General features: G+C 41.3%; 1 protein-coding gene across 1 annotated transcript in view; it reads left to right on the forward strand.

Moving 5' to 3' along the window:
- Window positions 1–12,666, forward strand: part of LOC108626508 (discoidin domain-containing receptor 2) — an 86,973-nt gene that overhangs the window by 54,100 nt on the left and 20,207 nt on the right. The window contains exons 9-12 of the mRNA XM_026814883.1: window positions 5,291–5,414; window positions 7,062–7,213; window positions 8,346–8,659; window positions 11,969–12,160. Coding sequence (XP_026670684.1) covers window positions 5,291–5,414; window positions 7,062–7,213; window positions 8,346–8,659; window positions 11,969–12,160 — 782 coding nt within the window. The remainder of the gene's footprint in view (window positions 1–5,290; window positions 5,415–7,061; window positions 7,214–8,345; window positions 8,660–11,968; window positions 12,161–12,666) is intronic.

Genomic DNA, 12,666 nt, shown 5'->3' on the forward strand with positions numbered 1-12,666 from the left:
GCTCACCTTATGTATTTCCACTATCCTTCTTATAGTCTTATCGAAATAGTGTTTCGTTTTCATGTTCTGATTCTACTGTACACAATAGTATGTAATAAGAATTTGGTGTAGTAATGTTGAAAGTAGGAAGAAGATATACCAAGTTCGTGCTGACATCAATCTTCGTTAAAACTCAGGTGATTTATTTGATTTACGGTAGCCAATGACGTGAACTACTTTTTTAAATATACACGGCGTACCGGTTTCGAATTTGCGTTTTAATGGGATGCGAACACGCGAAACGTGGTTTACGAAAACCCTGATACGAAAATCCGATTCGAAATAAGGCATCCGTCTATTCCTATATAATTCTTGTCCAGTCGATTTCTGTAGCTGTACTGGACGATAACGAAATCAAAATTTATCCAATTTGACTGACTGATTTGCATAAATAAATGGAATCCTGGAAAAATTGAAAATACGAGGATAGCTAAAATCAATATTCATTTAAACCGCAATTTCACGGTCCTCCTCAGAATAATTAATATCGTCAAACCGCAAGCGCGGCCGAGTACGTGATTTATTATTACGATCGGCCGTATGCTCGCGAGTATCGCATTAAACAATAACGACAAACGCGCGATCATCTGAATTTATTATCGCCGCAGGAAATTGTACAATTTAACTTTATAATTTAAAGCTATAACTAAATAAGACTAATAAATGGTCGTGCAGAAAGACAACTACAATAGTAAAAGGCGAAGAAGAAACATATACCAAAAAAAAGACGTTGTACATGTATGTAGAAAATATTACTTTAAAGAAAAATTTTGTTCCCCACGTATTGATCTATCGATATGAGTTTCACTGGATACAAGAAGAGAATGAGATTTATAAAAAATGAGGAAACGAAAGCGCACGTTGACAAGCTAAGCAGCTTTCGCGGGAACGTGGAGGCTAAATCGCACGTACGATAATGAAAATGGCAAAAAGCACTCTGCTGCTAATTAAGAGAAGATCGTGCAACGTACTCCTTTGAGCGTTGGGATTTCATCAAGCATACATATGTAGGTATCGAGTTTCAGTTCGAGCTTTTTTACGCTCATGACAAATTATCCCAGACATTGCTTTAATGAGTTGAACACGGAGTAATCTCTTTGTGTACAGTGTAATTATTTCCGATTTAAAAGCTGATCATAATGAACGCAGTAATTGAAACGAAAACAAATAATTTTATCGGATTTTAATTCAACCAACTCCGCGAATCGCATTAATACTTTATCCTTATCATGTCCCATGTATATATTTTACAATGCCGTGCGTATCTCGTGAACGTGAAAGAAATATCCAAACAGTAATAATTCTTATCCCTTCACTGATATTTGCACTCGCAAAAATATTCTCCAAGCACATTTTTAATTCCCTCCACGGTGACCAGGGAGTATTTATGAACAGTCCATCTTTCATCTCCCGCTATTAGTATGCAGGGAAACGTTTCTCCGAACAAATACGACGCAATAATAAGTTGAGTGAAGCAGTCTCTTATAACCGTAGTAGCTAGCTGGTTATACGACGTAGGGCGGTCGTTTATTTCGTCGAGTTATATCGCGAAAAGCGCCGAAGGGAGCGTGTCCGTATCGGAAGGCATTTCAGCCATGTATCGGGCACGATATTTCCCAATAAAAGCATCTTCGGGTCAATCGGACGTATCCGCGGTGGACGAAAAGGGTCAGGGATATATCAATCGAGTGGAACCCTTTTGTGCGGTCGATTGATACACTCTCCTACTGTCTGACCGGAACCGACCGCATCATAGTCCTTTCGCGACGATATCCTGTCCGATCCTGCAGAAACTGATCAATATTTTCAAATATCATAGCATTCGCTATCTTCATTTCACTCCTCTTAAAGATATTTGTTCTGAATTATGTAAATAAATTAAGAAATAAAAAATTCATATAAAATGCCTTGTAAGGAAACAAAAGAATGTTCAATTATTTCATAAGAAAACTTTTATTGGAATATTATGTATATTTCACTAGGTACATAGGTTATCGGATTTGGGGGTTGGAAGCGTCAAGATTGGAACGTGATTTGTGGTTCACCCTGTATTACACATATTATTTCTATATTTAACTATTTTATTTCATAGTTTTATTAATAAGAGGCGTCAGCTTTATTGATAAATAGCATCGGATTTATTAATAAAAAACAAGCATCTCATTAGGAAATTATTCATTAATACAGTTCATGAAATGGACGTTAATATAACTGAATCGCGTAGGGACCATTTTTATCACATTGCTTGTAATTTCGTTTAATTTCCAGTACATTTACGTACTTATTCTCCGGTGCATTGTAATCCGCGAATTTTTCTCCACGGAATATACTCGCAATAATATTTCACACAAATAATAACGGATAAAGGTCGCTTATCGCTTTTAACTTTTAACATTCGCATGCTGTTAATTTTCGGCCACGTTACGCATGAACGAGTCATTTACAGGATTTCGGTAATATTACGGGAACAGCAAAAATATGTAACAGTGTAAATATTATTGCACGATCAATTTTTTGGTAGTTCAAGTTTTTTAACAAAATCCTGCGCCTGTTCAATAATCCATATTTTATTAATGAACTGCGGATTTTGTGTATGAAAAATTGAATGGGCAGGAAACGTGAAATAAAAATATGCAGAACGTTAAAAATGCAATGCTCGCCATTATTTTTTAGAATAAAAGAAATCTGAACCTGGATTTCCTTTTTCACAGATTTTATTTTGCACAAAAATCCGTAGTCTATTTATTAATTATTACTCGGACACGGGAGTTTCCTTCTTTTTAGCAAACAAATAAACGCGTCGTTTATTTACTAACAAAAACTTGTCTATCGAATTAAACGAGAAGCCTCGAAGACGATTCGCGTTTCCAAGAGGTAATGAACTCCGCTTCAGAAGCTGCGACAAAGCATACCTGCCAGACTACGAAGCCAGGCTTGATCAAAAGCACTGGGGTGAAAACATGATCGCAGTGAATCTTCGCGAGCGATTCTTCTGTTTATCGTGTAATTACTATTTTCAATTAACCCGACCCCGGATCGATTATTTATCACCCGAACGAAGGGGCGTCCTGTGTTGATTGGTTTCTCTGTATAATTCACTTTTCCGCCGATCCGCTGCAAACTACCGCCGCGCACTTTTCCGCAAAATCAACCGTGATCGAACATTTGCCAGAATAAAACAGGAACTTCTTACGCTTTCTAAATATGCACGTATTTTCCCTTGTGTATTTCATACCGTTCATTATTTGCACATCATCATTGAGCAAATGACCAGCTGGTTGAAATAACAAAGAATACTGCATTGTGTTCGTTCTTTGAATTGAAAAATTTGCGACGGCGTATTTCCTTCTGTTGGTACGATGCTTGAAGAAGCATTCTTGCCGCTGATCGAGCCATCAGCGCGTCGCTTTGAATGTCCAACTATAAAGATGGAGGAAGCCTCGACAGGACTTCAGATAGCCCTAATGGCCGAAGAGGAGCGTTAGGTGGAGAGCTATATGACAGGAAGTCGGGCAACAGGGTGGAAAGAGCCGGCACAGAGAGAAAGTAACGAGAAGAATGGAATGGAAGAGCAAGAGAAAGATCGAGCAGAGAGGGATACGAGTAGAATCTCGATGGTTAAGTGGTTATCTTATCTTAACGGTTGCGCGGCCAGGTCTGACGCCCTAACGCTTCCCAAACGGAAATTAACACCCCTCTTAGCTCGCAGTGCCCTTCTTACCGGTCGCCGTTTCTGTCACGTTTTTTGAGGCGAGAATCAATGGGTATTATATCTCGCGTTTCGACGTGATCCCCTCTTATCGGCTCGGACAAGGAACACCACGAGACTGTTTGTTACACAACGAGAGCGTTAATTTCCTGAAGCTGCGCGTCGATATCCGTGGACGAGAGTTCTCACCTCGCCGTGCAAGCGGTGTTCACAAGAAAAAGGAAACGCTCGATAGGGAACCTCGGTTCTGGGTTTCGTTCCTTCGGGTCGAAACTGCGCCGACGTAACGAGCCCCCTTAATGGGAAAATACTACAAACACCATTGCGATCTGGTTCGGTAGTTTACCCCAAATGGCATTGTACATTGTTTAGTGGAAGAACAAATATGAAGATTTTTAAAATGCAGTTAGAGAAATGTTATCCTTCAAGTACAGTTTAATCAATCGTATACATTCTTTCCGAACGGTAAAAGTGGAGGAATTTTATTTGAGAAATGAAAGGAATATAACGCGACACGTGAGGAAGTATTTCTGCCGTTTCCCGTTTGAAAAATGGCGTTATATTTCTGATGAAAGGTCAACTGCGAACGAACGGGTCATCACACGATATCCCGTGATCCAATTTCCTTGGTCGTCCGGGGATAGCCGATACTGATAATTACCCGGTGATACGGTTAAATTTTATTCGTGGGAATTACGTGGCCGCCAGAATGCATATCGATGCATTCTGCCAGGTAATTACGTCATACGAAATTATTAGCGAGGCTGTTCCGCGGCTATGCGGTTCTTTCGCTCGTGTGACGGCCGACAGCGTTCGAAATTGAATTCCGAATCCACGTTCGGCCCTCTATCTTAAAATCCCGCGGCGTTTAATTATTTTCCGCACATTGGAGAAAGATTGTATCGCCGCTGCACAACGTGTTGAAAGAGGCTGGCAGGTGTTGCCAAAAATTGACGCGGCCGATAGAATATAAAAGGTGTCGGAAGAAGAAAAAACCTGCGCCTCGGTTCACGAATGAATTATGCATCGGGTGTATTATAACACGAGAGTATCAGTTTTGAGTGTAAATATGCAATGAGAATGTAGAAATGGGGCCAGAAAAATTCATAACGCTCTCTAGGTGAATCCGGCCTTGACAATCTATTCTACCAATGAATAATTTGTAATAAATCTGGTAAACATTTTTAATTAACTATATTTCATTTTATTATTGCAAACAATGTATTTACAATAAATAATATCGGTAGACTGGGAACGTTATCTGGGATTATCAATAATATGTTGTTATCTAAAGGCAGGCCTTATCGTACGATCTTTCTGTGATATCTGTAAAACAAAGAGCACGCCCCGATGGGCCATGAATATTCCGAGTGTCGCTGGGTCGGGCGAAGGGGTGCGCGGTAGCACGAGGTGACGGAAAGTTTCCGGTGGCGTATCGCTTTTACCGTTCGTCGAGATATATTACATACATACGTACACACATAGGTAGGTTGTGCATAAACGTCAGCCGCATTAACGGGAACGTTCAATATTCGGCCGCAGGTCTCCGTGCAGGAGGAGGGCGAGGACAAGGGACCAATTTGCCCTCCGCTTCCGGCGCAGTACCAACCGGCCGGGTACACCACGACGACACCGCAGCTACACAAAACTATCACGGATTACAGCGGTTGGTAGCGACGTTAAGTGTTGACACTTTGAGCCTTCCGAACTCGCCGTGTGCATGCGCCGATTTAAATTAATTCGAACGCAGACCGGACACTCGAGTTTGACGATTATCAGCATGACCCGCGATCACTTAGCCTCACGATTTTCACGTAAAATGAAATTATTATTAGAAAAATGAAAATTTTAATTCTAATGATAATAAATCATTGCGTACGTTTACGAACGTTGTTGTAAATGCATAAAATTTACAGTCTGATTATTATGTGTTAAATGGATTTGATAGAGCCAACTCGAAATTTTCGTAATAGTCAAAGTAGAAACTACTGTGTTTAATCTTCTGATCGTTAAAGTGTAGTTTGCGAGCAAATGTACAGGTGTGCAAAATTAAGGCCAAGATTGGTCTAGTAGAGTACGAGCTGCAATTCGGTTTAAAACGATTTTTTATTACCGTTTCATATCTGAATCTTAAAGAGAGTTTCTGGAAACTGGAACTGGAGCGCACGGAGTTTCGAATATTATTGAAGTTGCACGTTTTTAATGAGAACTCCGAATACTGATGATCTAATAAACGGATTTATCCTCGTTTCTGGAAACTTGTTTTTCAATGTTCGACGAAAATTTCGAGCCGGTGCCCTCGAGATTCGTCGGGGGTTAATTTAATAGCGGGTAAAACTCGGAACGAGCGGGCACGCGTTGCGGTGCATTATCGAGTTTGCGTTTGACTAAAATTACATAAAATCGCGGCGAACTATAGCCGTACGGTCGCGACGATAAACGCAACACCTACCGTGATACGCGAGCGTGCACCGTTCGAATTAAATTACGGGCTAATGATCGCCGTATTATTACAGGGTGGCGACACCTAAAGGCGATGCTTACGCGGGCACAAATCATATTAAACCTAGTAATTTGTCAAAGCCCGTCTCGGGTTTCAACCGATCGGTTTTTAATCCATCCTAATTTTTATTCAGCATCTCGCAACTTTGTACCTCGAGCACTTTTTCTACAGGGAACAAGTTAAATACAATTAGCCATTAATTCGTGTACAATGGAAAAATTTAATTAAACGATGAATATCATATTCCAAACTGTTCTTCATTTCAACAGGTCGACGTTGTTTGAATAGTTGACCAATTATTCTCCACGATCCTTCGTACGGATATAAAAATTTATTCCATCAGACGTTTGAATTAAAAATGGATTTCATCTAATTAAGACTGGAAGTCGCGTGATAAAACCTTTCAGTGTCAATTAAACGAAGTCGTACGTATAATACAATGAGACCAACGCGAATTCATTTAACAATTCATTTGTGATCATAATTAGGCTGCAGATTATTATGCAAAACGAAGCGTTCAAACATTGCCGTTGATTTTCTATATATTTTTACATATTACAGCCAGTGTTCATATTTTCTACACGTCCAATTTCATGAGCAGTCTAATCATAATAAAATGTAACAAAAAACAGAAATAGAATTCGTTGACAAAAAAAAATCTCTTAAAGAGGAGGAAGTGGTCGTTCGAAAATTCGGAGAGCATGCAACGAGAGTAGCAATTTCTTTCGTGCGCAACGGCCATCGTGTCTCTAACATTGTCAAAATTCTTTTTTCCTTTCCGCTCACGATACACCACCTATCGGCGGGCAGGGATCACGGAGGTGCAGCCGGTTATTCCGCTGTTGCTGAACACGGCGATCAATCTTGCCAGGCCAATTCCGCCGGTTCAAGAATATCCATCTAATCCGCCGCCCATACCGCCGCCACCGGAAAAGTATTACGCCAGCACGGAGATCTGTAAGGTGGGTATCAAAAATGTACAGCAGACATGCGATCCGTGACGATTAGGCCGCTACCCTCGCCGGGTGAAAAAGGGGATATTAATGCGGGCCGCTTGGGAAACTGTGTCAAACCCGGTCGGTTCGTGACTTCGGTATTTTATGTCCCTTTACATCGCGGCGGCCACTTAAATCGTTACCCTTTCACGAAACTGACAGTAGGCAGTCTCTACGCGTGATAAACTCTAGTCCTTCAACTACACGACTTCGACAAAAATCGTAATACGTTTTAAAATTTACAATTGAATTATTTATGAGACAAGAAATGAAACAGTCAAGAGTTCTAAAAATATGTACATCTCATATGGTTGCATTCAAGTGTTATATTCGCCTCTGACTACGTTATGTTCACTTATTTTTAACACGGATTGCATGTCACGTTTGCAATGGGAAAGGAAACTGGAGCCGTGATTAATCCCTTGTACTTTACACTGTTTTGTTTTAATTGGACGTTTAAAGTTCGTTGTACGGGCGTTCAACGGCGCGTGGTAAAACGGTTCGCGCGGGGAATAATGAAGCTTAATGGATGAAAAACAAGGGAGTCTGGGTGGGACTATCAATCATGACTAATGCGAGACCCTCCAGGGGTACGTCTTATGTACACTGATCACTAGCCGATAGTGTAAAGTCTGTGATTATTGATTGCTCAGCTGACTCGGGTGTATTTTAATTTTTCGGTGATCCAACTTGAGCCATCAAATCTTAACCTTCGGTCATCTGATCTCGTACTGGCAAAGTTTGAAGTAAATGTAATTAATCTTTTAAGTATTAGATCTGAACTGCCAGTGTTCTAAAATAAACTTCAACTGTCGTTATTTAAACAACTTCCATCGACTCATCTCGAATTTACTAGAAAAGCACAGAACTGACTTTCGCTTAAAAACCATTGCAATTTATTTAGAACGTCTTGAGTGAAATGTTACTTTCCCGACTTACATGACAGCTTGTTATCTATTTTAAATGCTATTGCTTCTTTCTATACGACGTGGCTAGGAAGTACATTGCCGATGCGGACCACGCAGGCGTCAGATCCCCGTGCAGAAATATCGTAAATAGCCTGGGGAGTTTTTTTATCCGCCTGCGAGTTTTATTACAGGATTCGCTGCCACCGTTGCCGCCATCCCCGACACCGAGCACGCCACCGCCGATGAGCGGCAAAGCCTCCAGCAGCATGACAAGCTACAGTCCCGAGGATATGCTCACGGAGGAGGAGGACGAGGTTCCCGAGTGCATCCTGGACTTCCCTCGGGAGAAGCTGAACATCGTCGAAAACCTCGGCTGCGGATACTTTGGCGACGTGCACGTTTGCGAGGTCGACAGGTTTCCCGGGTACGACGAAGTTTTCCGGAACACCAACAGCGACCTAGTGATCGTTAAGTCCCTGAGACCCGGATCTTCGGATGCGCTTAGGTAAGGACCTGCTATTATCCAGTTTCCATTTCCAAAGTTGATATTATTTATGGAATATACAGGATGATTATTTATGGAATACACAGGAAGATATTAATCTAAATTCCATTAGCTCTTATCATTGGGTGTGACAGTTTGTTTAAGTGAACGAAAAAAATCGAAGCTGACAGAATTTCGGTATAAACAACGTAACGGTTATTTTTTTTAATAATTTTGATATTAATTGGAGTAGTCGAGTTATAGAAACAGGCAGCCAATTTTAACAAACAATCGGGATCTGTATAATAGATTTTTTTTGTCGTCAAAGGTTCGATATTAATTGGGATATGTATGAGAATTGACAGCGAATTTCAGTGTACGCAGAGGCACTGGTAGCGGAACGTGCACTGGTTGCAACGCAACGAATTGCAGCCGTGTCAATAGCAGAGTAATAATTGAGTAATAGTTTGTATCGCGCACGTACGTGGGCGGGTTGTTACAGCGTGTGAATGAAAACAGCTTATTGGTAGCTGTTATCGACAAACGTTTCGATTCCGTAGGTTCGGCTGCCTTTAAAAAAACAGCGGCGTGAACACTATTGAAGAAATTTCAAAGAAAATTTCAGCCCGAAAATGAATAAACGTTTCAATTCGCGCCGGACCAATAGAATTTATCGTGGCAATTTCTTCGCAATGGTTGCTCTCGAAACAACACGGGGGACGGGGGTGATAGGCGTTGCGTGAAAATCGGTAATCGATAAAGCTACCGGTCATAATTAAATGTGCCAATAGAAGTGAATGGAACAACGCGTTTATCGGCGGCATTCGTTTAAGTTGCTAAATACAGTGATCGGAACTATTAAGCGGGCGATATTTCACGGCGGCTGGAAAATATGGGGAAGCGTAGGATAACCGGAAAATTATCCCATCCGATTACGAAGCGCTCTCATTCGTTTATTATCCTCCGCCTAAATATAGGGCATCGATAGAAAATTATCCCAATCGATTAAGTATATCCGGGAGGCCGGGGGCACACGTTAACGCGGTAATACGATAAACGGGGCGCAAAGTGATTTCGTACATAATGACGGCGTGTATTAAGGTTAACGTGTATTAAGTTGCTGCCGCCGCTGTTGCAACCCGGAGAGAAAGTGTTAAACGGTCAATGACTGGCGCATAATCGAATAACTTGTCCGCCGCCGCTACTTTTCCTGACGAGACAGCCGGCCGCTGGCCTTTAACAGCTCCTAAAACACGGTTCGTTACCTGCGATTGACAATAGCCCCGTAATTGACCGTATGCAAGTTTCTCTTTGAAACTGGCACCTTCTGTGGCGCCTCAAACCGCGAGAAACTGTTTAAATCCCTGTACGTGTCTCGGCGCCGCGTTTTAATAACCGAGTTTGGACGTTTTCAATGCGCACAAAGCGAGCTAACTCGTCGCGGTGTTAAATTTATTATTAAATTATAAAGTATAAGCTCGCTGGGAAGAGTTAGACGTTTCATTCAACTCTATTTGCTTGCCTTTGTTTATGGAGCTTTGATAGACACAGAGAATATCATTTTTAATTAACGTAATACAAATCGACTCAATAAGAATTGTTATTCAAAATAATGAAATGTTTACTGATCCTCTTAAAAGTCTTTAGAATATTTTATTAAATTGTAAAGTTCAATATGATTCTTATACTTATTCATTCTGTGTGACTTAAGGTTGTATGAGCCGTAACATCTCTGCCAAAAGTTTAAGACATGTAATTAAAAGCTGTGTCCAATATTTGAAGCAATGGACTTTTAGAAAAAATGATAATTACAGAGGAGTAAGATTTATAAAATCGTTTCACCTTTTTTTCTCAGTCATAAGGAATTTTTAACGCATAATTTCTAAAATTTTGTACAGTGTTTTATTAATGTAATAACTGTTAAAATTTCAATGCTTTGTCAATATTTTTATGTAAGGGTTCATACAACTTTAATAATGGCTCAAGCAAATAAACTAGTATAAACTATCTAGTTTTTCGAATTTTTCACTCGTTTCTGTCGAGAGCAAGGAAGAAAGTAGAACCGGAAGTACGCGATAAAGCGTGTCCCGGCGAGGAACACGCGATGCGTTATCGCTGGCACGGTGAAAGGATGATCCGGGTAGACAGGATCGAGGATTACAAGGCTCGCTAACATAACGGAACGTGTATTGTCGTCGAGGAGCCTCTTGAAGGGACACTGGGAGTTCAATCGAACTCGCCTGCGCCTTTTTCCATGCAAACTTGGTGTCCAACTGGAGAACCATTAAAATCGTCCAAACGAGAATAACAAGGAGTAGCACTTTTTATTGGACAGGTCCGACATGCTTTTCCACTTGCAAAATGTGAAAATATAAAATTTTTGAAATAATCATATCGTTTCAATTGTTCTCTTTTTGCATAAATAAAGAAGCTCGACATTTTTTAAATCATTATTTGACTTGCTTGATTCATGTAGCATTATTTGTCTGGGTCGAACGATACCAGCGTTTTCATCAATGTTCTTTCGAGTTTTAATCAACAGTAGCCGTTGAAATTTTCGAAAATTACGATTCGCCGTATGTCGGGAAGTTTCGCGTGGCTCGTCTATTCTGGAAAGTTTCCCCTCGGTTCCCCAGAGAGACGCATTTTCCAGTTTGCCCGTTGACCCGCCCGGCATTAACCGGGGAACTTCTTTGTCGCGCGGAATTACACGAAATAGTGAAATTTATTAATTAGAAGCCGACCTGGAATGGCCCGATATAACGTTGCGCCGACTAACGGCGCCCCATAATTACTCCTCGCAGAAACTAGAATTTCGCGAAACTCCGGCCGGTTGTACTCGCGCGTAGCCGTGTACATCGTGCAAATCCTTTCGCAAATAACTAGCGAATCCGCGAAATCGATCTCCAAACGTTGTTACGTCCGCAATCAACTGTGGACGGGACACGCGTACCTCCTGGCCCCAGGAACGTTCCCGTATCCGGATTCTAAATATTAGACAACTGGAACAACAGCCGGGAAAGCTCTATTAAACACGGAGCGTTCTCGAAACGATAATCTCGGCATTAGCTATTATCCCAGCCCGTGTTACGTAGCTTCTGCCAGCTGCAATCCCTTTTCTGTTGTTCCATCCGTCCCTTGCCCACTCCGACGCGCAACGGCAAGGGAAATAAAACAAGAGGAAAGAAACACAGTGTAGCGACGAGTTACACAGACGGAGTACTCGCATTATTTCCAGTATATATCCGCGTCGCTCCGTATTCAATAGCCGTCCAGGGAAGTCGCAGGACTATAAAGATATTACTTCCGAGCGTACCATGTATTTTCCAGGATAGAATTTCAACAAGAGGCAAAAAGACTAGCGCGACTGGCCGATCGGAACGTCGCGCGGCTACTCGGGGCCAGCCTCGAAGACGACCCCATGTGCATCGTATTGGAAAACGGCGAGTACGGCGATTTGAATCAATACCTGCAGAGCCACATCGCTGAAACGTCCACCATGCATACGGCTAAGACACTCAGGTACGGCTAATTGCTATACTTAATCAATAGACCTATTACAAATTATTGGATTAACTGATAAGTGTTTTTTACCTAAAAAATCAAATTAGTATGCATTTATTTCTTCACAATGAAATTGTATAATGTACATAGGTCGACATGGTAATGACTTCCCCTGGCGATTTGCCCAATTTTTCATGACAAATTATAATTCAGTTAACGGTACGCGTTTGATCGCTCGAAATGAGTCGGAATTTTTTTTATTTTACTGTCACACCGGAACCGACAGTTGCAATCATGTTCGAGACGCGTATGCGGATCAGTCGAAAATGCTCGAAACATGAGAAATCGGCTGAAAATGAGAGGTGAACGACAGAGAAGATCATCGACGCTCGTGACAGCTGTCACTGGACCGTGTTTTTCCCGGGCGTTCGTTCCCACTGATAGTGGATAGATCCGTGCATGGTACATTCTCTGTTTTCGTCGAGAACCGTGTCGAAGTTAGAAAAATTGTGAACCACTCCGTA

Source organism: Ceratina calcarata, unplaced genomic scaffold (assembly GCF_001652005.2).
Source record: "Ceratina calcarata isolate Rehan_Ccalc_2016 unplaced genomic scaffold, ASM165200v1 scaffold405.2, whole genome shotgun sequence".
NCBI classification, from domain to species: domain Eukaryota; kingdom Metazoa; phylum Arthropoda; class Insecta; order Hymenoptera; family Apidae; genus Ceratina; species Ceratina calcarata.